This window comes from Melospiza georgiana, chromosome 1 (assembly GCF_028018845.1).
Source record: "Melospiza georgiana isolate bMelGeo1 chromosome 1, bMelGeo1.pri, whole genome shotgun sequence".
Taxonomy (NCBI): domain Eukaryota; kingdom Metazoa; phylum Chordata; class Aves; order Passeriformes; family Passerellidae; genus Melospiza; species Melospiza georgiana.
Window position 1 is genome coordinate 94,966,957 of NC_080430.1, and position 27,805 is coordinate 94,994,761.

Consider the following 27,805-nt stretch of genomic DNA (forward strand, 5'->3'; position numbering starts at 1 on the left):
GTGTGGGGGATTTCTCTGCTGGTGGTCCTGCACTCCTGACCACAGCTCTTTCCTTAGAGGGCTGTGAGCATCCATGAGTAAAACTGCAACCCTGCTGGCTTGAGGAGCTAATGCTAAGGCCTGATTCCTTGTTTATGGTTTTTTGAACCACTGTAAAGCTCTGTTATTGTGGTTGTGATTTGTGTTGCTGCCAGGGTGATAAAAAGCAGTTTCAGAATTTAAGGGCCTAGCTCTGTGCTGGGGTTAAACAAGCATTTAGCACTTGTTGGGTCTGTGAGATTATCATCAATGGAAATAGAAAATATGCATAAGTGGAGTATGTTCTTAAGAGCTTTATGTAATCCATGTTTACATCTCTATTCACTCTGACTGAAGGCAACCTCCGATTAGTCTTTACAAAACTGAGTATAATGGGAATGTTTCATTGTGCTTCCTGGTGCAGAAAACATAACCAGAAAGGACCTTGTAGTGTCAAGTGTGGATCTGTCATATGTAGAAGACAGAAATTGTGAAATGTGAGGAGTTTTTGGCAACAACCCCTCCTCCACAATCTTTTCTTGGGAAATGAAGGAAGAATTATTTGGGCATGATAGTGTAGGCATGACACATTCTGAATATTCAGTCAAAGCCTTCGGGATAAGGAAATATGTGGCACAAAGGATGCTGTTGCCATTGGGCTCTGGGACTACACTCATGGTCCAGGAGTGATAGGAAGCTTTAAATTCAATAAGGGTTATAAGTATCCACCAACTCAAACAGATTTGAAAAAAAAAAAAAACAAAAAAAAAAAACAAGCATGTGTAGGACCTTTGCTCTCATCAGGCTTCTGAGCTTTCAGTTTTTCAGTTTATTGAAACCTTGTAGGTTATTTCAGTTTGGGTCAGAAGAGAAGTGTCCTCCAGAAGAAGTGATGTTACTCTGTGGCTTCATCCTGAGAGTGACACACAAACCACACATGTGTGGTTCCCCCAAGGGAAGGATCTACCATGTTTCATTGTAGATTTAAACCCCACAACTGATAGGCATCACAAAACCTCTTGCCATTTGATGCATGTTACATAAAAAGCTACTGTGTACAATCTGCCAGCCTGTGGGAGATGTCTTTCTGTACATAACACATAAACTTTGATGTTACTGAATTTCTGTAATTGCCATTTTATTTCTGCACAAATACACAGTCATCCATCCAATATTGCAAATGCACATGGCACAATGTTCACCAAAGTAATGACTTCACACATACAAAGTGACCATCAGAAACACCTAGTAGCTGCACTCTGAAAGCACTGAGGGGATGTTTTTGAGGAGATGCTTGTTCCTATCCTGGGAGAATGGGCAGGGCAGTGTTTCATGAGAATAACAGCAACCTGTCCTCTGAGCAGACATTGCTAGGGAGACCCACAAGAGGCAGCAGCAAGTGAACATCACAAAGGAGTTGGTGGAGTGAGGAAGCCGCCGTGTAAATCCCACTCTCCAGCCTGGCAGCATGGTGCCTCAGCTCCCCACCACTCCTACAGCAGCACAGAACACACTTCTACGAGGAGCAGCAGGCAAATCTTTCAAGGGAAACACAACCACAAGCACTTTCCCAACTATGGGTTAATTTTCAGCCCAAGACACAAAGCTAGTTCAGATTTCTGAATTTTCCCATCCTTGTTCACATCGCAGTGGTTGAGCAGGATCTGGCGGAACTTGTCCAGGTCTACCCCACTAATGCTGGGCTGCAGACAAAGAGAAAAAGAATGCTGACAGAGAAAATGGCTCTGGATTTCCCCAGCTAGTAAAGCAGCCCACCATGCAGCAACTGGGAAAACCACCCAAGGAAAAGTGACCAAAAGGCCCCACATCATCTCATATGCCATGGGGAAGCAAATAGAAGATGGGAAAGGGTGCCCTGAAAAAGCAGAAGGTGCATGGAACTGTAAGTGACTATATGGAAATGCACCATGACTTTTGTGCTCAGTCAAGGCCATATAAAAGGAAACTTCAGAAAGTTGTGCAATGCAGATCCCTGCTCTACCAGACCTGTGCTTTCATCTGGTTTCCTCTCTCAAACCTGCTGTGCAAGGATTAATGTGACATTTCTGTCAGCATACTGCTATTTTACAGGCTAGTCAGCAATGTAAAAATACCTTTTGTGGATCAAGTTCATGTTGAAGACACATTTTACAGGCTACACAGTTTCTGTATGCTCCTAATGCTGTACTGCTTGCTCTGCTTCCCACATTCTCAGGAGGGGATCAAATTCACATGCACAGCTTGCAGGGTCCAAGGGTAATGCTGATGAAGGCCCTTAGGCAAAGTACAAATTTCCCTTCTCTACACACACACACAGAGCACACAAATCCAACCCTCTGCCCATCCCCACACCCTTCCCTGCACACTGCATGGCCAGAACACAAACATGCAGCCATCAGCACACAGCTGCCGTTCTCTGCTCTCTCCTGAATGGACATGGCAGCACAGATATCTCACACTGTGTGGAAAGGCAACAGTTCAGTCTTAGAGGAAGCTAAAAAACAGATTCTGTTTGGATCAAAAGTTCTATCTTGGACTGCATCTGGAAACTTAAGATAATCCAATGAAGACAGACTCTTCTGTCCATTAGGAGCTGAAGAGACACACCAGGTATGGTATCTTGATTGCTTGATTCTCAAGTAATTTTCAATTGTAGCCCTGAGATGAACTAATGAACCATGAGGTCATTCTGGTGAGAACCACATCCACAAGGAAAACAGAAGAAAGAAATTGTGATGACCCATCCATATCATGTCATGCTGTAACACCTGCCTAATTCAAAGTATGAACTAGAATGGACCTTTTAAAAATAGAGTTGCTGAGGGAAACTGTATTAATTTGTGAGGCAGAATTTCTGCAATACAGTGAAATGCTGTACAGTATATATAGTGAGATGCTGATCTGATTGCCTTCTGCTGACGATCAAACTAAATTTGACTCTATGTTTTACTAGTGTCTCTATGTACATAGCCTTTCCAAAAGCACTGATCTTTAAGAAATACAGAGTACTAACAAATAGAGCCATGAAGATACCTTGACCAGTTCCATCATGTCTTTGACAAACCCATCCACTTCTGGGCCTTCAAGCGCTCCTGTTTTACTCTGAAAGAAGGAATAAACATCAAAAGTCCCCAGTGAGTCAAAGCCACTACAGTGTTTACTGTTGAGTACCAATACCTGGGCACCAAGCTTTCTAGCATAAAGTTTTCACAGAATCATGAAGTGGTTTGGTTTGGAATAGACATTAAAGATCATCCAATTCCAACCATTCCACCATGACCAGGGACACTTTCCACTGCTCAAAGTCCCATCCAACCTGGCCTTGAACACTTCTAGGGTTGGAAAATCCACAGCTTCTCTGAGCAAACCTGTTTCAGTGCTTCAAGACCCTCACAGTAAAGAATTTCTTCCCAATATCTAATATCTAAGAAAGAGCCCATTGTTTTTCCCAAACCATCTCTTCCCACCAAATGGGAGCAATGTCTCCCACCATCCTGAGGGAGTTGTGTGGCTGCCAGAAGCAGCACTGAATTGCTGATGTCTAACAGGCAGTTAAATGGTTACATCCGTCCTGAGCCAGCCTCCCTAAACAACCATGGATTTGGTATGGAAAGGGGGTTTATTTTTCAATGTGGTGGTGATGCAGGTCCTGAACTGCCAGGGACTGTGAGTGCTAAAGCCACCACCTCCTCTTCCTCCCTTGCATCTCCTGCAGGAAAACTGCTAACACAGTTTTAAGCAGCACTGGCCGTGGCAATGGAGAAAGTCGAAATAGGTCCTTGACACAAGATCTCTGAGGGTTTCTCCTCTCTGTCCCACTTTACCCCTCCCAGTCTGGAGTCTGGGCTCATGGGCCACAGGCTTGGGCACAGCTGCTGCTCCTCAGTGACTCCATCAGCACCCAGCAGGAGGAAGAAGTCTCAGCAATACAAACTAACTCTGTCATTTACAAACCACCAGGGAATGAACTGACTCATGGGACTCACAACGTCGTAGTGTGCAAAGATCTTCTCAAAATCTCTCCTCCTTTCTTCTGTGCTGGAAGCCTGCATACAGAGAGGACAAGCAAATGAAAATTTAAAGCAAAAATTTCAAGTTTGGGCCCAGGTCATCTTAGCTGGAGACAGGATCAATGTATCAAAAATTAGTGCTACTTACATCCATCTTGAATTGTAGAAGGAAATTTTCCTGGAGTGCCAGAATCCTGAATGGAGAGATTTTAATTATGATCTTTTCACTTTATCATCTGCACACCAACTATTCTGAGCCCTCCTTGTTTGCAAAACAAAGGGATGTTAGATTAAAGGCCTATAAAAGAGAAAATTGCCTGTGGGGTTATTTGCAGTGGGCTGTTGTAGGAACACACACCTTCCTCCCTGTCTGATGGGGCACAGAGGGTGCCCTTTAGTTCACCATAGACGTGCCTATTAGCACCATTGCTTCTCCCAGAGCATTTTGGGTGGTCCTGCACAACAGAGGATGTCAGCTTCTGAAGTAAGAGCTAACGGACAATCATTCCTTGTAACTGGATTGCTGTACTGCATTAAAGAAAGTGATTTATGGCTCTCTACTGGAGGGAGGACTTGGTGGTTGTACAAGTAAAGGACAAAGTAATACTGGCCTGTACACCAAGACCGGCAGAATTCCTCTCTTTTCATCTCCTAAAGCTGTCAAGCATTCACCCTTTTCTCTCTCCAACTGCTCTGTTAACCCTGAGATTTTTAGAGCCCATGGCACAGGGAATTGCTGAGCTATATCCACATATAGAGGGATTTGGAGTTTGAGAATTGTTTTCAGACTGAAGGAGAGCCTCAGATGGCCTGGTTCCCGAAAGGGAACTATATTTAAGAGAAAATTGTAAGAGCAACCCCCTTTAGATATTCTCCATCCTGCCCCAGATTCTCTTCAGATATTTTGTGGTCAAAGGGAACTGCTGTATGCACTGCAGTTATTGTGCTGGCATTTGTCAGGATTCAAAGCACAGAGTAACAGTGGCAAACCAGCACCACTGTCCGCTCATCCTCTAAACTGGCCTTTATGACTGTATCTGAAAATTTAAAGTCCTGTCCAACCAATGCACATAGCTTTACAGAGAGAGGCATACTCTCTACCTCTAGGCAGTGAAAATCATCTAAAAACCTCTGAGGTATCAAGGACAGAAAAGAGAGAGAGGCTCATGACTGAGATCCCAGCTTCATTCACAAGTATCTCACCTTGGCTCTCCAAATCCTTTCCTACTGCCAAACTCTTTCGTGGTGGCACTTTCATTATTCAAAATGCAATAAAAATTCTCTGCAATCCCTGCTGCACATAATAATGAAAAATAAATGCATGTCTGTGATCCTGCTGAAAGGATTGTCATCCTTCTTTTGGAGAAACAGAGCCACTGGCTGCTCTGCCACCTCCTGGGAAGCACCTCAGATTATGCCAGAGCACATTGATGTTGTCCAGACAGATCCTGGCATTGCTCCTATCCCTGGCTCTAGATTCTCAGATTATTGCAATGGGGATCATGTGTTGGAGAGGTGGGATCAGAGCAGATCTAATTCAAAAGGAGGTGGAATTCAACTGCGCATCCCTAGAGGGAGAGCATCACCTTGTGTGGATTGACCACTGTGAGCTGAAACACCACCAACATTATTAAATCCTACCTTGCCAGGTCATTCAGGTCCAGTCGTCCATCTTTGTTTTTGTCAAAGATTTTCATCTATAAATCAAGAAGACAGAGATAAAACAGATGGGCCATAAGGAGAACACGCATACCAAAAAAAAAGGCAATATACATTTTGCTCTGCCCTGTGCCCTTCCCTCTGCTTGCTCAGGGGGCTTGCCCAAACCCTGGGCAGTGTGGCATCCTGTGCTAGCACCAAGTGCAAGGGTGGCACAAGGGAATAGCAAAACCCACCAGCTTTCTGACAGCAACAACCCAAAGCAATCAAATACCAGTACTGCTCCCTTCCCACCTTACATGGGGATAAAGCAGGTCTGTAGGAAAGACCCTCAGAAACTAGATACTGACATTGTCCTGATCCTGAAAAAAATAAAAAAGCCAGAAAAAGGGAGAAATTTCTAAACACTTCCACCTGGACTCCATCCTTACCTTTGACTGTTGCTGTGGCTTCTGAGCAGCTGAGGTGGAAATGCCACCTTCTAATCAGCACTCAGGTCAGGATTTTACACCACTAAAGCTGTGGGGCTTGCTTGGCTCAAGGCCTGCTGCTAGAATGCACTAAGACTTGGAAGAAGGTCAGGCTGCCAACATCAAGAGGTGAAATGTGAATTCAAAGCTTATTCTTTTCTTTTACTGAATAGCATAATTTTGATAAGCCATCACAAAATTTATTTTTTTATTTATTTGCTGTATTTTGTTCTGCATTTCTCTTCAAGGCACAAAATTGGTCTGTTACAAAGAAAGGGGTGGGGGGGGGGGATGTTTAATGAGTTGCAAACCTGAATATCTCATGGCTCAAAGTTCTAGAAAAAAAATATTCCACATTGTGTGTGGAAGGAACATGAATATTTTACTATGACAGATTAACTTCCTTTGTCAAATATGCATTAATCTTACCTTGACAGATCACATTTGCTTGTTTAGTGATTGTGCAGAGTAATTGCTTCACTACAGATCTTTTGTGCGTGGCACAGCTGCTGGAGTAGGCCTGGACCAGCCCCATCTGACAAAGCTCAGATGGACAGGATTATCCCCTATGCCTGAACACATGGGAGCCAGCAGCATGTCCTGAGCACTTCTCAGCAGTGGAGCCAGGGCAGAGCCTAATAATCATGTGAGAAAAGGGAGCATCTGGAGAGCTACCATTTCTCAGGGAGATTTTGCCTCTTTTATCAGTCCTGCCTCTTCCCTCCCCATTGCTCAAGGGGAGCAAGGACAGCAAGTCCATGGTAACCCTTTATTGTACCACATTTAGACTGAGATTCTGCAACAGACTCCATACCATTAATTATTCTGAGTATTTTACACTTGTGAGGTTTGGGTGGATTTTTTGAAGAGGCATTTGGTATGGGTTCACTTTTCCTCCCATAGAAAGACATCATGAAAGTCTCATGATTGACTGAAGGACCAAATTGAGATATTTGGAAAAATGGCATCACAAGAGCCATGTGGGTGTTCGGTGGCACAAAGAAAGCTATTAATGGCTATTTAAATGGCCTCTGCCAAACATGTGCTCTGTGCAGAGCCACTAAATGACAGAGGAAAGCCTTCTGAATCTTCCTTTACTCTAGAGCTGGGGAGACAAATAAAGCTGCCAGGCCATCCTGAGGACTTCCCTGTGGATGTATCAGTCCAAGTTGTTACCTTCCAGCTGATCTAACTTCTTGCACACTGCTTTCTGCCCTATTGGATCTCCTACAGCAATATGGCACTTTTCCTTCGTCTCTGCTGGAGAAGCAGTGGGACAAGGCTAGAGGAAGGGATGGGAGCAGAAGCTGCCTTTGCTGGTGCCACCAAGGGGAGAAATGTCCTTGCAATGACAGCCTCCCTCTGCCATCAGAGAGATAAACCCGAGCCTTCAGTTCTTGGCTAATAAAGGAATTATTCTGCAGATCATAGAAAATTATTAATATTCTTTCTAGAAATAAATAAGCCCAGATAAGATTTTAAAAGCCTCTCTCCAAATGGAACATCAATGCCTAACCTGGTTTTGTCTATTGTTTGAGGAGAAATACCCCTACTACTTCACTTTGGCACACTTTCCACCACAGGTGATGTTGCTACATGCAGCTTACATCATTGCTGAAAAATATGCTGCCTAAAGGAAGCTAATGGAGACAACTCCTATGAAGCTGGCTAGAGAAAGTACCAGCATATGGGTGGTGGGAATACCATAGTCCTTGGGCTCTACAGTAACTTCAGTGCTTATGAAAACTTCAGTCTAAATCCTTTGGTTCAGGCCACCAAGGAGCATTACTTACCCACATGGTCTGTAGGTCACCACAAAGCAGCGCAGCTGGTGGGGTGGGACAGAACAGCATTTGCAGGGAAAGGACAGCTTTTGGTGAGAAACACAGAGCCCAGCTCTCAGGAACTTTGCTGCCAGGTCAGGGCAGCTCTGGCTGAAGGCACTGGTCTTTGGTTCATACAAAAATACAGTATTCTTACCAAAACACACTAAAACTTACTGTCTTTAGTAGTCTTAGTACTTGGATTCTCCCACATGTTTCTGAGCTCCTGAAAGCGTGTTTTATTTTCTCCCATTTCTGCTGCATTTCTGCTGCAACTCAGTCTTGAAACTAAAATTCAGTGCTTCAGCCTAGACTTCAAATTCAGATGTGTTTTTCTCTCTGTGATACGTCAGAAAAGCAAACACTGAGCTTCTGGGAGAAGTTCAGCTCTGTGATCACCATGTCCTGGTCTCCATACGAACTTATGGAACCAGGCCTGAACCAGTGGTTTCCTGTCCAAGACCCAGACTTGGGGCACAATTCTCATTCACATAGGCTTGTCTGGGACCAGTCTCATGTTTCTTTTCCAGTGAAACATCTCCAGCCTCATATCCTTTTCCAGAAAATAAATAAATAAGGATCCCAGCATGGCTGTCCTTGCCTTGGGACTTCATGTGTCCCGCCTGCCCTGCCTCTGCTCTACTTTGTGAGTGCAGCATATTTTCTTGGTTTCAGAAGTTGCAAATAACCAGGAAGAGTTCTGTGCACTCTTAATAAAACAGACTAGATGAAAGATGGTGGTTAAGATGTGAAAGGCTTTCTGCTTCATTATCAATTTTGTGAGCGTATGGTTTTCAGTCCTACCAATTTCTGAACCCTTTACAATATTCCTGCAGCAGTGCAGATCCCAGTAAAACACATTCAGTAGAGAGGTAATAAACTCCTTAGTGGATTGCTTAGTTAATGGAAGGAAACATTCTTCTCCTGCACCCTATCTTTCAGCTTGATATTGAAATTTCAGTGACATTTATTTACAGCTAACCAACTCCCCTCCCTGACTTTCACTCAGGTTTGTAAGAGAGAACCTTTGTGTTTTCTATCCGTTTGTCCTTTTTCTGCCACAACTACCCTGAATACAATTTTCAAACACATGCAATATTTTGATCATCCATACCAGTCAACAGAAAGAAAAAAAGTCTGTCAGGTAGTGCTACACCAAGCTAATTCTTGCCCAGTGAGTAACACATGAAAGATGGAAAACGTGTAGGGAAGAAGGGCTAGTGTTCACTGAATTAGTTCAGGTAGCACAGCTAATAAGATAGACCTAATCCTGTTACTGGGACAAGTGGAGCTCATGCATACCCACTACATGGCAGTCGTGGGCTGCATTACTCAGGGAACAGCCTGGGGAAGGGTTTTTTAATCAAACTTTCAAGTTTCAAGCATGTGAGTGTTTGATCTGATCTGCTAATTGTGTGGATGAGTACACAAAGAATGACAGAGGTAGCCACCCCATATGACAAAGCATACATAATGGGAGAAGCAGATAATTGCAATGGTTATGAGGTTGTTTCTAATTTAAACTTTTGCCTTCACACATCATCTTGATATGTTAAATTTCATGGATTTTCAGTTTACACTTATGTAAGGTATATTTACACTGCCAGGCTGATATGAAACATCACAATGTGGTTAAGGACAAGGTCTGGCATGTTTAAATAGCACTCAGTTTTACTAAAAGCTCTGTTGCATTTTGCAGTATGCTTTATAAAATGATGCATTTCTGTTACTGTCAAGCTACCCCATGTTTTAAAGTGTTTGTACAAATTAATTCACTGACATTTTAATGGCAGTGCACCAAGGGCACACCCTGTTTGTTTGAATATACTCTGTGGCACTCTGAGACAGACAGAGAATATGTAAAAGCTTGGTTTGTAAATAAAAGTTACATCTCTATTTTTTAAAAGTGCAAAATCAAAACTGCCATCAGTATTTAATTCAGCAAAGGAAATATCTCTGCTTTCTCAGTCCAGTGTTCTAAAGGCCACTGAAACACCACAATAGACAAATACACACATTCTTTGAAGAGCAATATAAATCTGAATTATTTTCCATGACAGAGATAAGGAAAGAAGTAAACAACCAAAATAAATAGTTCTGTGATCAGCAGACTCAATAAAACCTGCTTCCATAGCTTCTCTGCCTCTCTTTCTTTGTGTAATTAAGTGGGACACTGGGAGAGTCAGTTTTACTTGACCTCCTACTCTCACAAATATATTTTAATGTATATATCATGGGCACCTATGCCCAACAGCTGAAACAAAAGTTGGCTTGGGAGTGCAGAGGTTATTGAGACTGCATAAAGACAGGCACCAGCCCAAGCTGCAGGACTGCCTATGGCCAATTTCTTTAGGGAAGGCTGGAGTCACAAAGGCATTTGCAGAGTGACTGGGGGGCCCAGTGGCCAGCAAGTTACCCTCAGGAAAAAAGCTCAGTATCCTGCCCAGCCAGACCACCTGTGTCACATAAGTAAGTTCTTTAGTACAGGATTTCCAAGAGTGTTTTGATTCCTAAGAGACCAAGGCATTATCTGTTGGGGTGTTCAGAAGCCTGCAAGCTCCTGAGTTCTTTTGGTTCTGATCTTCAGAAATTATGTTTGAGCTTAAACAGCATTTTCTGCTTCCCTTGGCTTTTGCCACAGCAAGTGTGGTAGAAAACTGGAGGTGACAGCGCCCCTGGCATTAAATTGAGAAGGGACGCAGGAGGCAGATTTGTGTTCCTCAGCTGTGTGGGTCCTTTCAGTCGCCTGGGAGAGAGGCTGGCATGGATCACTACCAGGAGGAGAAGGGATGACCAAAGCCTGCACTTTGGGAACCAATCTTGTAGGCTACACTTGACTCCTATGGTATTTCTAGAGCTTTTGGAATTTTGCCTGGTGTCTTGACAAACATAATAAATTCTGTTTAGGCTTTTTTCAATACAATAACTATTTGTCTTTCCGTTATTACACCTTTTGTTTGGTGGTCATAAGAGACTTGTTAACAAAGATATGCTACCTAATGTTAAGGGTCTAAATCACCTGAATTTTCTGTGCTTTGGCTTTTATTTACTCACATGAGCACACTGGTATTAGCACTGAACACAGACAGACTTTCACATGGAACTGACCACAGTGAAACTCTGCACTATCCTTGCAGAAGGGACAGGCAGAAGCCACAAAAGCACAGGAAATCCCCCCACTGTACAATAAAGGTAGTCCACAGTGCCTACTCGTGGACACAGATCATCCTCAGGGAGAAGGCAACCTTCTTCTCTTTGCACTGAGAAGATGAGGAGCCCTCAGCTGTGGGCTTGGGCCCTCAGGGCACATAGCTCAGTGCCCGGGAGAATCTTTGCAAATAAACCCAGCAAAACCCTGGTGTCATTACAGTTGGGAAAAATATCTATTCTGACTTCTCTGGGGTTAAGATTTCATCCTTAGTCATCACCATCTATAAGTTTTCAAATGCTGTAGTTTATGACCAATGCTTGTTATTAGTCACTGCATTTACATTATTGCCCCTCTAGAATATCAGCCTGTGGTGGGCAAAGATGGCCTGCAGGCTGGACAAGAACTGTCCTTTGCACTTTACTGAGACTATAACAATGGTCATATTAAAGGAAGTTTTATGCTCCATGTGACATTATTAACATAAGGCAATGAAAAAAGTGAATGTCAGTGTTGCACATGTGAGTGTTTCAACAGAATAAACAACTTAAATTGCTGAAGTTTGACTCAGAAATGAGCTTGCCTTGCATGCAGCTTGTAGACTTTTGGATTACAAACTGGAAGTAACATGCTGCTATCTGGGAAGCTGCAGACTATCAGAAACCATATCTCAAATCTAGTTCATATCCTGGCATTTACAATATTCTGCTTATGTGCACAGCTGTGAGCATACACAGATAATGGAATCTGTCACTCTTAAAAATTGCTGTCAAATGCATATATGAGATGGGTATTTCTGAGCTGAAACTTCACCAGGACCCAGAAACCTACTAACAGCTTGATCTTGGGGGTGAGGGGATGTGGGAGGGATTGAAAAGGTTGTTCTGTCATCATACACAGTATCCTCATCATGAAGTATCAAGGGGCCCAGTCTTCATCACTCCAGTTTTTTTAATTCAGGAAGGCAGAAGATTGTCAGCATGCTATTTAAACCCTCCATCCATTTTCAGCTATGCTCACTCTGTCTCCCAAAACACACACTGCAGGATGCCTGGGGCCTCTTCTCAGGAAGTTCAGAGCAATACCAGGCTTCACATCAACCTCCACGCACTTGCTCCCTGCCAGCAGCTCTTGGTCACTGCCTGTGGGAAGGCAACAAAACTACAGATTGTGTTCAAAGACTAAGAACTGCAAGTGGGTGCATGTAGATAATTATTAATACACACTCAGTTAATGACTATTAATACAAATATGTATCTATGTAGGCATGGAAGAAAAAACATGGAGAAAAAGCCCCTACAGAGGGTCTTCCTCACACAGCATTGTCACTTCAGCTCCCCCATGAAGAGTCCTGAGAATTCAAATGTTCTTTTGTGATTTTCCCCAGTGGCTTTAGTGCTCTTTAAGATTTGATTTAGCAGACTCACAGAGTTTGTGCAATGCTGATGTATTCACTACCTGTTGTCTTTATAGAAGTTCACCATTTGTTCACCAAAGCCCTGATCTATACCAGTGTTCTCTGAAGAAAGGATGTCAAGGTCACAAGGAATCAGAATAGCCTCTTCAGAAGCAGCTGCTAAGCAACCTGATAAAGTGATGTTGCTTTCCAGAGACAACCAATCTCTTCCAAAAGAAATACTCTCTCCCTCTTCCCAGCATTTTTTTTATGCCGTATGAGATCATTCATAGCAGCACAAGGGGCAAGAGTTTAACATGCCCTGGTTGGTTGATATGATATCTGCTCACCAACTGCAAATACCCAGCACAGAACCATAAAATCCTGTTTTTATTTTTTTCCTCAAGCCCAGGCTAGCTCCTTTTAAATTATAGTTTTTGCCTTTCCCCCTTTATCTCCAGAAGGCCCTAGGGTCCACTCAGGATATCAGTAGCTGCTTAAGATGTGTGCAGCCAGCTGCGCATATACAGAAAAAAGGGCAGAGATCTGTATATTCCTGTGGAGACAGATGGGTTTACAGCTCCTTGGGACACAGCTTATTTCAACTGAATAATAATTACACTGGCCCTTGAAAGCCCTGAGCTGAATAGATGGGCCACCTTGCAAGACTCTGTAGCTGTGTGCAGCAGAAACAGGTCCTGCTCCCAAGGACTTGGTGCTCTAAAAAGATAAAAGGGTGGGAGCAAAGCAATAGGAGAGAGAAATAGAAGTATGTCCAATCTGCAGAAAAGGAATCACTGCTGCTGGTTGTCAAAGATATAACAGAGTCAGGGAAAAAATGGATGGGCCACTGACCCATTTATCCCAAATTGTGGTGCTGGTGGCAGAGGGACTCCTGCACTCCAGTAGCTCCTCACTCCATGTGGGAAGGGAGAGAGACGAAGTGAAGGGTTGCCATTACCATGGGCCTTGACATCAAACCCCTGAGCCACTTTTCCCTCTTTAATCCAGCCCTGCAAATTCAGAAAGATTCAGCAAGGCTGAATCTTTCTTCCCTCATTGGAATTTTGCCTTCTTACTTCAGATAACTTCCTATGCAATAATTTGTGGAGTGTATCTGATGCTATAGGATACTGCCCATGTGGATAATTTGCTGTTATATACAGAATTCACATCCTCTATTTTATTCCAGGAAATCATAGGATAAGATTATGCCAGCAATAATTTCACACCTTGCCTTAGCTTTTGGGTTCAGGTGTGTTTATAAACATCCTTGATCTTCAGCTTAAAGAAAAGAATTACAAGGGAAAAAATAATCATCTGCCATATTCTCATTTTCTAATAACTATTAACATCCCTGGTTCTTTTGGCATTGCAGCTTGGCAAACCTTTGTCCTCAGGAGCCAGATTTACATTTTAGATCATAGATTTCCCTACATATACAAAGCATCCCTTTTCCCATATCAAATCTTATCTTCCAACATAGAAATTAAACTGCCTCTCTGGAGATATAAAGCCCTTCTACATGAAACCATGGGAATAGAAACCAGATCTCCTGGCTCTCAGCCCTGGGCTGCACTGATACCTAGCTGCACTGGGGTAGCAGAATCACAGATCTTTCTTGGGGAATTAAAGGGAAGGGAAATGAGTTGGAGGAAATGAACCACCCACTGTCTACAAGTTTCTGATCATCTATTCCCCAGCACGTGATCAGAGATTAAGCACCAGGGATGGAAACCTTAATGGAGCAGAATAAAAGATATTGCTATCAGCAAATGCTACTAGAAATATTTTTGTCTTAGCTGTAGCTTCTGGGCTTTTTATGTTTTCAGACTCTGCTAGTTGGAAAACAATATCTGCAGCTGGCATTCCTCTCTCTTCACTGTCTTATAAATATGAAAAACAAAATATACACTCTTCTGTAACAGCACAGTTTCTCACATTGCTCTAAAGGGTCACATTTCTGGGCACACACACATCACACATACATAACATGGTATTGCAAAATATGGGGGCAGCTTCTTGTTTGCTTGCATACCAAACTGGTTCTTAGGTACAAACACAGATTTTGTGCCAAGAAACAATGCAGTCCCATCTGAAAACCATTTAGAAAATTGCAGCGATAGATGTCTGCTAGTGGAATTCAAATTATACCCTTGAGAATGACATCCAGAAATGAGATTTTTTTTTCCCTTCTTGTTTTTAGATGTTTAGATATAATAAGTTGCTCTGAAATCGAGGCAGCTGTCGCTAAACCCACACCAAATACTATGTTGTTGATTGCAGTATAAAAGCCATATTGTGATAAATCAAGTGGAGAATTGAAACTTTCAACCTCTCAGTCTTTCAGGGAAGCAGCAGGGAGCCAGCAAGGCTTGCTGGGCTTTGAGAGCAGAAAAGCCAAATACCTGCATGTCCTGGGAGTTAGAGGATTTGCTAGGAGGAAGAGAGGGAAGGAGGAAGTGAATGAGCTGGAGATCTGCCTGAGGATCAACATATCCTGAAGAAGGATGCACCTCACCTGTATTTAAAGGGGTTTAGAGCTCAGCCTGCTTTGGTGTAAAGTGGAGCTCTTTACTCATAGGAAATAGTTTGACTCTCAGCAAAACTATTTGAAATGCATTCACAGCTGATGTCCAGTGCAAAAACTGTTAGCAGCAGTGTGCTAACTCCCCCCAGGGATCTCTGACACACCTTTTAAGCACCTTGCCGGGCTTTTATGGTCCTGTAGACATTGACCCTAAAGGAGATTCTAGGCTGTACTCAGATCTAAACGACATTAATTCTATATTTTCATACCATAGTATCAGTATATTCTTCCAGCTTCACCTCAGCAACCATCTTGTTATGCTGCAGAAAGAGATCTCGCAGGAAATCCTGTAGTAAGAAAAGAGAGAAATTTTACTCTGTAGTGGAAATTCAAGAAATAACAGTAGGAGATGAAATTCAAATTCAGCAGGATTACATAAATTTAGTTTCACATTCCTGGTTAGTACTAGTGTCTTCAGTTTGACAAAGTTCAACTTGTTTTAGCTGAAACATGGTGGTTTTTTGAATAAATTAGAAAGTAACTAACTTTCCCCAGAACAGGTATACTGGAGTGAGTCCTAATAGACTCACAAAATAAGCAAAAGACAACATAACTCCTGCAATACTTGCTAATTGATGTCAAATCAAAATATTTACCATTCAGTAAAACACTCAAGCCTCCTCTTACATCTTTGCAGGGACACAGGCTGAAGCCACACACTGAGACTTCAGCACATGATGTGCAGCCCAGTGATGAACTTTTGTGATTGCTGGCTCAAAGTGTTTGAGTTATGGTTTCTGAACAGGCTCTTGCCTCAATAGCCTGAGCTTTAATGAGAAATCAGTGTTCAGAAAACCTGCAGGTTCAGGAAGAGCTTGAGAAGAAATTCCCTTAATAAAACACAATGGCTTTGGCTCTCTTTAGCTGGGAGATGCACATGTGCAAAGCCATGTGGGGCTCACTGGATGCCTCAGGTCACCAAGACAACTGGGATCATGGGACAAGGCTAGGGGGAAGCAGGACATGGAGGGCAACAGCAAACCATCCTCCCTCCATCAGGGCCCCTGAGATCGTGCCAGAAGGCACAAGTCCTCATACTCACTCTGAACAACCCAGAAATGCCATTTGTCACTCACACAAAAAGACAGCAAATTGGTAAAGCTGATGGAAAAGCTCCCATTGACATCAGTGAGCTATAGGTCAAGCCCAAAGAGATTTGTTAGAATAACTTACTTTGAGTTCACCAGCTGAAATAAATCCACTGCTGTCAGCATCGTAACTGCGCCAGATCTGAACGGGGATAGATTGATGTGAGCACATAAATATTGCAGTTACTCATCTGCTCTGTGAAAAATTGTAAAGATTCAAAGCAGAACTTCCATAATGAGCAAGTTGTTGCATTAGCCAACATTTAATTAATTTTAGATGAAATAAAATAAACTTTTCACACAATAGCTCTTGCTCACACTTGGATGCTGGACATGCTACATACTGCTATCACATGTTTAATGCAGACATATTGTCTATAGAAGGAAGACAATTCTAAGAAACTGTTTTGCATTTCTTACCTAATTTGTATATGCAGCTTCTTTTATTGCCCTGAGTCAAGGCCATATACAACAGGCCATTGATCTGCAGAAGCCCCCAGCTTGTATGTGAAATAAAAGTAACTACATGAGATCTTGGAACAACTGAAATTCCCCGTTGGGATACTTAGGGGGCAGAGATCAGAGGAAGACTGGGCAAAGTTCTATGGGCTTGTTGACCCAACTTATGGAGGTTTCCTCTCCATGCCAGAACAGCCTAATGTTTCGGAATAAAATGGTGCTTAAAATGTACCTGTTCTGCTGTCTTGGTCTATACTGTATTGCAGGTGAGGAGCTGAAGGGGTGAACTGATGGGCAGGGACATTTTGTCTGTAGTGGCATGATTGATAGGTGGCTTGAGAGTGTTTGTGAAATGTAATGAGTTCTCTGGGCACCTTGGTCCACTCCTAGATACCACCCCTCTGTTTTGCTGGTGTAAATAATGTAAAACCCTCTCTACTGAACAGGTCAGAACGTGTTTTGCTTCCACAATACCCATCTATTTCCTAAGTTTTACAGGGGACAGAAGAGTTGATGCTGAAGAAGCTGGTGGTGTGCAAAGGGGAGGAGGCAGTGTGGAGATACAGACCCGCATGAATTCCACGCTGTTGTCCAAGGGAGTTTCCCGTCGGAAAAGCAGTAGGAAATTCTCATCATCCGGCAACATCATATTTGCAAGCTGGATGAAAAACATTTAAAAAATCCCCACAACAAAAAGCAAATCCACACCATGAAAGTAAGGAAAGCCAAAAACTTGGGTAGCTTCTGAAAATACAATGTGAAATACAGGTTTGGCATGGAAATAAACTTGGAAATAAACTCCAGACCAAAGGATCTGGCCAATGTAATACTCTGTGAGTCACCTCCTCTGCACCCAGGCTCTATCTTCCAGATCTCCCAAGTCTGCTACAGGTCTTAATCACAGAATGGTTGGAAGGGACCTTTAAAGGTCATCCAATCCAACTTCCCTGCAATGGCAGGCACATCTTCAACTAGATCAGGTTGTTCAGAGCTCCATCCAACCTGACCTTTGATGTTTCCAAGGATGGGGCTTCAACCAGCTCCCTGGGCAACCCCTTCCAGTCCTTCACCACCCTTATTTTAAAAAAGTCTTTCTTAATCTACTTTTAATCTACCCCCTTTCAGTTTAAAACCATTAGCCCTTTTCCTATTCCTACAGACCCTATAAAAAAAACTGTTCTAATTTTCCATCCTTCTAAAAAAGAAATACTGGTCTGGGGTTTGGCAGAGATACCTCCTGGATTTGCAAGCGTCCATCTGTGGTGACATCATAGACAGACATGAATTGCTCCTTCATCCTCTGAACTTCTTCTTCTGTGATGGTGCTCTGCCATGGGGAAAACAACAAGTGCATGAAAATTTCTGAGGGCATCAGAAGATCCTTCTGGGAGAAATCTCTCCTCACTCACAAATAATCACCAGGATAAGTGCATTCTTACAGTGGGGGGTTATGCCTTTAAAAACCCACAGACACACCATTGTGGATGAATTTTTGGAAATAAGTCCTATGTGTATCCTTGCAGCTACTAAACTTTCAGTTGGAAGATCAGTGTTTGGAAACCCCAAAATATTTCAGTGACCCCTGCTTCTTTACCCAACTGTTCCCATTATACCACTGGGCTTTGGTTTTGCTCAAGTGTGTGTTTCAGCAGTTTCCATCCTGCTTGTTTTCAGCTTGTGCTTTTCAGGTAGATATCCTCATCCTTGAATGACATCTCTGCAGTTCATTAGATCATCAGCCTTGAAAGGTGTCAGTGGAGCTATATTGTTGCTTATTATCGCCTGTCAGCTGATTTAAGCCCTGGCACCAAGTCCTGTCAGTGTTTCTGAGTTAATAGCACAGAATTTCAAGCAATTGACATTCTCTTTGTATCTGCTCAACCCCATAATCGATTTATACATAGTGAGGAGTTCTCCAGACTTGCCAGGTTATGTGTTTTGACAGGCATTGCAGTGACAGGTGAAATACAATGTTTAGGTTCATCAGGCATTGTTTCTTTAGCAGAAACCACGAGGGTACCCACTCTGACTGGACTACACACAATACAATTTCCTCACAACATGAAAAGGCTTCCAGTCATAGGAGCTTAGTGGCTGGGCTGGGAAGCTCACCTGGTTAATCTTTCCCAAGAAATTAAGTCCCATGTTACCCTCACCACGCACATTGAGCAGGTCCTGGCTCCTCTCCCAATTGTGTAGGAGTTGGCCCTCTCTGGGAGGGAAGGGAAGGAAGGGAGAAGGATAACCCACATTGGATTGCGGCATACCTTTGTAGAAATGTTTACAAGACAATAAATTACCTTCTTCCCAATCCTTGAATATAAGTCCTTCAAAGTTTTTATCATCTCTACAACCAAGTGGATGTGGGACTACAGCTATTCCTTCCTGGGTCTTCTAACACAGTTTCTAATTCTTTCCAGCTGCTATTGAAGCTCCATTATGTTGTACACTCCCTTTTTTATCACTGTGACACAAAGCCATGAGTGACTTTCCCAAATTTACCCAGTGCACAGCTCCACACAGTGCAGCCCTTGGGGTGCATTCTTGCTGTGTAACACCAAGGGTGGCAGCTCCCGGTCTGGGGATGGAAACACCAAGCAGTGATCCCACCGGGATGCACCCAAGGTGCCAGGCCCCAGGAGGAGTGGCTGAGTAGGTCCCAGGGCATGCCTGCAGGATCCTCCTTTCCCATGGTGGTGTCCAGGAAGTCCTGTGGGCCTGCATGTTGAGGGCACAGCTCATCACTGAACACACACAGGTTTTCTTTCCCCTTGGCATTGTAACTCAGCCCGATGCTATTTAAATTGCCTTCTGACAGCCCCTTGACACTCTGAGACACTCCCCAGGAGTTAGGCAAACCTATGAGTTGCAAACTTCAATAGGCTTGGAAAGTACTCTGAAATGATCCAAATGATCCTCCCTTGAGCCCAGTAGGATGAGTTATTTCCAAAATGATAATCATATTTTGGAATCACAGCTGATATATGAAACGTGTACTGTGCATTTCAAAACTAGTCATTGCTTAAAATGCTTATTGCTCAACTTGGTATCAGCTATCAACCACCACTTCACTGAGCTGTCTGTGGCAGGGACACTGTTACCTGCATAAAAATAGGACAGCCTCCTTCTTTTTATATTCTAATTTAAACTATATGATACATCAAGTAAATGCCCGGATTATTTAAAATATTTACACAGCTCCAAAAGCTTTTAGTCCAAGGGGTTATACTACAGTGGTTTTTCAATCTGGACAATCTTTGTATCTTCATAAATATTCCACTTATGAAACAAAACTGGTAATAGTTCTACCAAAACCCAGCCTTTACTCACAAAGGATAAAACAATGAAGTACAAACTGGCTTTCCCAAGATGCACGTTCAAGACAAAATTATTCCAATATTAAAAATTTTTACACTAAGAACAATTCACCTTGTGTTATGACCACTAGGTTTCAAAGGGGACCGTTCTCTTTACCAAAAAAATCCCAGAAGACTGAAGAAACCCCAACAAATGAAATAAGATATTCCAAACAGAAACTAAGGTTGAGAGATCAAGTTTTCAAGACTGACCTAATGGTGGTGCAAACAAGTAGCTTGCTCTATTTTCCTTTCTACTCCAAAAACATTTAAAAGGCTGGGAAAACTCCATATTGTACCTGATCTGTTCCCTTTGTCCAAGCAAGGACATGATCTGAAGACTCAACTCACCCCACCAGCAAGGAGGCTGAGGTTCCCTTTGGAAGGGGACAGAGCCAGGGCAGCTGACCCCAACTGACCCAAAAGATATACCACACCATATGGTGTGGTGCTCAGCATATAAAGCTGGGGGAAGAAGGAGAAAAAAAGACGTTTGGAGTGTGGTGTTTGTCTTCTGAAGTCAGCATGATGGAACTTTGCTTTCCCAGACACGGTTGTACAGCTGCCTGCCCATGGGAATTGGTGAATGAATTCTTCATTTTGCCCTGGCTTGTGCTCTTGGGTTTTGCTTTACCTATTAAAACATCTTTACCTCAACTCATGAGTTTTCCCACTTTACTTTTCTGATTCCCTCTCCCATTTCACTGGGGAGTGAGTGAGTGAGTGGCTGTGTGGGGCTGCCTGCTGTGTTAATTCATGATGTAACAAAGAGCAGCATGCAAACACGTGCCTCTTGTCTCATAAGATGGAACAGGAAGAAATGGCTTTGCAGCAAGTGAAAGTCTGTAGCTGAGCATATCTTTATCAGAGAATGCTGTCTTAATCATGTTGTCTGCCCCAAGCAACAGACCCTTAACCAGTTTCAAAGGTTTGCAGAGCTTTTCTTTTTGTGAGAGTTTAAGTGAATGCTGTTGCATCCTTTCCAGTCACTCTGTACAGAGAAGCCTTTCCCGTAATTCCTTGTTTCCCTGGTGCATGCACCTCCCTAAGTTTTTGGAAGATGTGTGGTTTCCAAGGGCTGCTGCATGTTCTCACTGCAGCCAGGAAAGAAATCTTTACTACATACCATGAGAAGGGCAGATAATTTTTATTCTCATAGAAGAACACAGTTTAAAATATTGCCATGACTTTGTTCACATATTTTTCAGGGTTAACAAGTAAATTTCTTACTACAGATGTTCTTCCTCAGAGTTTAACAGAGAAAAGCTTCTGTGCTTCAAGTTACCATAACAAATGAATTTTCTGCTTTCTCCTCTCCACGTCCAGTCTCTGTCTTGCCTTTTGTGAAAACCCTTTAGAAGTATTTGTAGCATCACAAAGGTAATCTGGTTTTTAATAGTGTTTGTAATCACAGAAAGGGCATGATCACTCTTTTTTTAAATTTCTGCAGCATTTTATTTCTTTGTCATGACTGGTTATGATTGTTTAGAAACCTGGCTGTAATCTGTCTTCTTTGTTAATCCGTTCCTTTTATATTGTTGCACTTTTTGCCTCATGCTGACTAATTAAATTTTTGTTCCTTAAGGGATTCATGTGCTTGGCAGAATTTTGCCTTGATGAAAACACAGTTATGAGTCACTTGGTTTGGAGGGCAAAAAGTGAACGTATGGAGCACTGCAGAACCTTTCCTACTCGATGAAATGGGATGTCTCATTTAATTCCTGCTGGCCAAGAAAATCCTGTAATAAACTGATTTATTTTTCCTTCTTGACATGATTTTAGAAGCAAGCCGCTATATTTATTAGGGTATAAAAAAAGATGAAACTACATTTAAGTCACTATTATACCCTGTTTCTAGAAAAAAAAACTAGAGAATTTTCTGAAAATGCTGGCTCAAACACGTGTCTTCTAGTGTTTCAGCCAAATATGATAGAAAGGCCAAGTGTCCCACAGATAGAGATTTCCTACAAGATCTATGAAAATAAGTTGTGTCTGCCAAGAAGGAGAGCTGGAAAAGAAAATCAACAACTATTGTCGCGCCAAAAGCTACACAGTACAGATATGAGGCCAGCAAGGACCAGATGAGAGACATCAGTAATGTACACTTTGGCTTTAGAAGAACCTTTCAATTTTTTCTTCATTGTAAAAACTGATGTTCCATGAATGACTTTGTTACCCCCATGTAGGTTGGATTGCCTGCATAATTGTGGGTTTTCACCCTACACCTCCACGGCCAATTTCTCCTTTGGGCCAATCTTTCTCCCTTAACTTCAGTGCTATCACTTGAGAATTTGGCCCTGTACTTTGGTTAGGATTTACTGTACTCCTGCCTGTGACAACAGGTGAGCACTTACCCTGTCATCCCACATTGTGTTTTTGATTTCTTTTCTAACTCTCATCAGCACAAATGTGGGAAAGCTTTTTTCCCATAGTAGACACCAGCATCCAACAAAGGTTACTGGCTACATTTTCCCTGTGCCATCATGGTTTTGTGGTTAGGTTTTGGACAGGTTCTGTTCTCTCCTCTCTGCTGGGCTGAAAGTTGTTTGATGTGCATTTGGGTGATGAAAACATATTGTGTCATTCTTACCATGGGTATGTTGAGTTAGCATTAAGAAATACCTCGAGGCACTTCCATGCCTTAATGTGGAGGAACAGGATTAGGAGCTGGCCAGGGTAATCAAGGCTGATGGAAGCCACACCTAAAGAAGGAACTCTATTTGGCAATAATCAGAATGATAGAATGGTTTGGATTGAAAGGAACCTCAAAGATCATCCATTTCCAACACCTTCCCCTGGACCAGCTTGCTCAAAGCTCCATCCAACATGAACACTTCCAGGGATGGGGCATCCACAGCTTCTTTGGGCAACCTGTTCCAGGGCCTCTCCATCCTGACAGGAAAGATTTCTGTCCTAATATTTAAAGAGCAAGGATTGCCTGGGGGTTAGAATTCTGAAATATTCTGAATGTGGATGCAAGCTTATTGCTTTCTGCTAGGGATCTTCTTGCTGTTCACCTGCTGGTCACCATTGACCTTAGGTCTCTTGGGGTGGTAAAGCACAGGGGAGGTCTGCCTTGGATGGCTTTGAGGCTGACTGATATTTTGGCCATTAAACTTTGTTGACTAGCTGTTGCTATCCTGGTCATGCTAAATTATACACATTATTTAGACAGACAATGCAGTGTGCAAGGCAAGGATGAAGTGCAAGAGTAGCTGCAGGGGGCTTCTAGTTTTTGAGAGTAAAAAGTAAAGACAAATCCTTAATAACTGCAAAGTGTGAGCTCCAGAGGATTATCGTTAGCTCCTTGCAGTCATAACTATCCATGTGGTTTTCAGACAGGAGGGATTTGAACAAGACTAATACCTGTCTAGTCTGATCAAATCTATACTTCAACAATTGTTGTGGTCTTCTACACACTTACAGTTACGTGCAGGCAACCATCCTTTATCTGAAAGTTTTCTATCTAATTTGAGTATAATTTAGGCAAAATGAAAAACATTTCTGAGAAAGTCCGATGGCAATGTGCATTTCTCTCCATATCCACCCAGACATCATTGGTTTTATGGAAACTTTCAGTAATCCAACCCCAAAATTTATAGCCATTCCTCTATAAAACTCTTCTCTAATTATTATGAGAATATACATAGAGCTTCATTAAAACCACAGAAAAGAGCAAGCAAGGAAAATCTTGATACAGAAAGAAAGATGTACAGGAATACAAGACAGAAATGCAGAAGCTATAGTTCCTGTTCTAATAAAATTACTTATTTGACACTGAAAGAAACTGTCCTTTCCACTGGGCTTTCACCTCAGTATAAAAACTTTTAGAAAATATGTGGATATTAGAGTTGCCATAATGTAGAAGAAAGAGGTTTATGAAAGAGCAGAAGAGAGCTCAGGCAGCTCACGGCAGCCATGCAGTAGCAGCTTGGAAACTGGAGGATCAAATGGTTAGAGAGAAGTCACAGCAGTGATAAGAGAAACAGGTGGGTGATATCAGCAGCTAGAAGATGGAATGCTAGCATGAGGATGAATTGCACACTCCTGGAAACTGACGGGATTTTCTTAGGACTTGGAATGGAATAGAATATTCCACTTGGAAGGGACCTGCAGCAAACATCTAGTCCAATTGTCTGACCACTTTGGGGCTGTACAAAAGTTAAAGGGTGTTGTTAAGTGCATTGTCCAAATGCCTCCAGCAACTACCCACTGCTGGAGAAGGGACAGGAAGCAGCATCTAGAATTTGGTTGGTTTACTACAAGTCCACCTTTGTTGCAAAGTTTTTCCTTTCCCCCCCACAATTGTTGATGGTTCAATAAAAGACAAGAAATTGGCCTCCATCACTGGATGCTATTTCAAGTTTCTTTCCTCTCTCAGAGTTGTCAGGAAGAGCTGTGTCTCTCAGCTTTTTTTTTTTTTTTCTGCATTGTTTTCCCAGCTGCTCCCATCCCCTGGCATTTAGTGTCAGCTGGGGATGCTGCAGAGTAACTGGGAAGAAAAACAGAGCTGAAGGACCACAGTGGTCATTAAGAAAAATAACAGCTTGGAGAATGCAGGCTGAGAAAATATAATTATGAAGCCATTCTCTATTCAAGCAGAGACAACTTCTAGTGCTGATAACATTATTTATCACTTGGGTAGCACTTCAGACATAGCCACTAATTAATCCTTGTGACACATCTCTAAGTTGTGCCAGTGTATTGCTGCCTCCCCCTTTTACTGTGCAAGGAAACTAAGACATTAAGAACCCAAAGGAGTAAAGGTCAAGATGAGTGGTAGAGCAGAGAGATGATCAGTCCCAGCTCACTGCTTTTATCACCGAGGACACTTTCTGTAGGATGGTAAAACCAACGCAGAGGGGACCCTTTACCCCTCCTGCCACAATACAAGCCTGTTCAATATAAATCATGTGAAAAAGAGAAAAATGGCTCAATGTTGTAAGACAAACTCATTGTACAAAGGTAGTTAAGACCTTTGTTTAACTTGGTGCTCAGGTGACCACCATGCACAGAGGACTGCTCTCTGCCTAACAGGACAAAGCTCCCCTTGGATTTTCTGCCACAAAGACAGCCTGCTCTGCCTGCAACCTGCCATGCAATTTTATCACTAATATTACCAGAGTGGAAACACTGCCAAAAATAGGCAAGAAGACTAGAGGGAAAAAACCAAAAGCACTTGAGAGCCTGTCTCAGCACTCTGAAAGTTAGTGAGTGTGGTCCTTCAGAATTTGCCCGTTTCTTCTATTTAATAGGAGAGAGTTGGTCCTTTCTCCATTCTATTTGTGTTAAACTATCTCTTTTAATGGCAAAACTTAGCTAGCAGAAGTAAAGGAGATACAAACTGGATCAGGGTGCTGAGTTAAGCTGGAGTCATCCAAGCAGAGACTTCTAACAAGCAATAAAACTATTATTGATTTCTTAAAGCAGGAAGTTCATTGCTAGAACACTCTCATTTTGCAAGTTCTGCATGCTGCTAAATGACAATGTAATGGAGTTCACATCTGTATCAGTAAGACCACAAAAACTGCTGTAACACATGGAGTTTGCTACTCAGCTGTCCCAGGACCTCATGTGAGGGATGCACAAGGGCAGCTATGGGCTACAGCAGGGCTTGGAGCTTCTCTTGAATCAAATCCTTAGGAAGCTCCCTTCAGAATGAGATCTCTGATTATCCCTGGATTTTATCACCATCAGCTCACTCCAGAGAGCCCCACTTGGAGGTCCCACCGCAGCACTTAGCTCTGCAGCTTCATTTTAAGCATCTCCTTCAACATCTCATGTTTGCTGTCATGCAGTTTGTTTGAGCATGCTTTTTGCTGCTGTTTCAGTACCCCAAGACTAGCAGCTTCCAATTTAATCTTTTGTTCCTGGGTAAACAATCACAAACTTTCTGATTTCTCTTTAAATCAGCTTTTCTGTGTCCCTAAATATTCTTGTTGCTGAATCTTTTTTGATTCGTTTGAAGCCTTTTTACATGCCTAATCTCTTCATCTAACCATCCATGCTCTGAAAGACATTTCTGTAGAAACTGACAATATTTCAATCCAAATTTACTTGCAAATTAAATAAAAATATGCTTGAAAAAATTACTCACAGCTTTTATTTTTTTTAATTGCAGCCCTAAAGATCTAAGAGTACTAATTGGCTTGCAAGTACAATTCTGATTTTATACTTGATACTCATGAATTTATGCCTTTTATCAGCTACCTTTTCTGTCTTTGTTAATTAATTTTGCTTAAAGGAATTGTTTCATCTCTGGTTTTTGGCACACCCCCTCCTTCCATTTGGAAGACGTTTCCTCCTTTCCTTATCTGGGCAGACTCTGTGTAGTGAAAATATTACTATGTCCTTTGTAAACTTCTGAGTGCTGGCCTGAGTGGCAGGATTTCTCCTTCATTGATGCCACTCATAGGCAAGATATGACCTGGAGCTGAGCAAAGCAGCCCCTGTAAATTGTAGTGCAACTTCTGTTTGTACAGAGATGCAGAGAGGGGAAATGCTGCCAAAACCAGGAAAGGAAACCAGAGGAGAAGCCCAGAAACACTGTAGGGACAGATCTAGGTCTCACAAGAAACAGAAACGATGCTCAAGTGGCTTTTAGACATTTGCAGCAATATAGACCTAAGCCTTCTTCCTAAGCACCATTTAAAATTAATGACACTATATTTGTTAAAAATTGACCTGGGAAAGAAACCTATCGTATGAACAAAACTAATCAGCACAGGCTTGAACAAATAAACCATGAACATTGCCCTTCCCTCAGCCAGCCAGGCTGTGTGCCTGTGCTTTTTCACTTGGTTCTATTCAGCAGCAGTAAATTACTTTCTCTCCATGCTGCCAACCAGCCCCTTCAGCTGGTGCCACCTGCAATCTCCCCCTGACCAGCATCTGTTGGGCCGGAAACAACTGATCAAACTGCTCAGCTGACTGCACTTGTTGTACACTTGCTGCTTAAATGCCACCCCGTGTCCAAGAGAAAAGCTCTTTACCTTGGGGCTGCTGAGGAAGTTGGCAATCAGGGAACAGCAAACACAAACCATCTCTCAGCATAACTTTTCTGCTTGCACCCGATGGGCAATGAATGCGGCACAGTTACTTACTTCTGGTCCCAGTTTCTCCAGGAGATGATGAAAAAAATCGTCAAGCTCCTTCCCTTCTATGTAGCCATTGTCTAAATAAAGAGCAAATATATTAATGGTACTGCCTGAGTTCCAGGGTCCCTGTCATGGGCTGCATGCAGGAAGCTCAAGGATTCAGGGTCAGGATCTCAGCCAGAGGCCCTGCCTGCCCACTCAGGGGAGCCCCACATCTATTCAATTTCATCTGATCGCTTCTGTGTGAGGCTGCAGCGCTCCCTTTGGAGTTTTTCTTACGGAAAACTTTTCAGAAACAAAAAAAGTCCCAAACTGAGACAAAAAGAGAGAGCAGCAGATTAAACGAGGAAGTGATGAAAAAGCAAAACTTTTGGGGTGGAAATGACAGCTATGATAGTCATGGTGAGGAGGAAGAGGGAGTGCTCGAAAACACCTGCAGGACCTCGTGGATGTAAAGCTCGGACACGTCGACCCCATGTGCAGCATGCCAGGCACCCACACCGCACCCAGCCCGGCGGTCGCGCTCCCCCCTGCACGGACAGTGCCCTGCACGGCACCCAGCGGGCCCGGCACCCCCGCACCCCTCAGCCGGCTCCCCCCACGCCTGTCCCCACTTGCCGTCGGCGTCGAAGCGCCGCCAGGCCCCGAGGAAGGCGGCGGCGTCCAGGCGCCCGTCGGCGCCGCTCTCCAT

General features: G+C 42.8%; 1 protein-coding gene across 1 annotated transcript; it reads right to left on the reverse strand.

The window, feature by feature from the left end:
- Positions 1-1,164: 1,164 nt before the first annotated feature.
- Positions 1,165-27,805, reverse strand: SCGN (secretagogin, EF-hand calcium binding protein). The gene is made up of 11 exons (XM_058023640.1): positions 27,733-27,805; positions 27,121-27,224; positions 17,896-17,988; positions 17,230-17,319; positions 16,288-16,344; positions 15,324-15,401; positions 5,670-5,725; positions 4,177-4,222; positions 4,005-4,064; positions 3,052-3,120; positions 1,165-1,721 (listed from the first exon to the last, which is right to left on the reverse strand). Exons 1-11 carry the CDS (start codon positions 27,803-27,805, stop codon positions 1,593-1,595), a joined length of 855 nt encoding a protein of 284 aa, XP_057879623.1. The 3' UTR covers positions 1,165-1,592.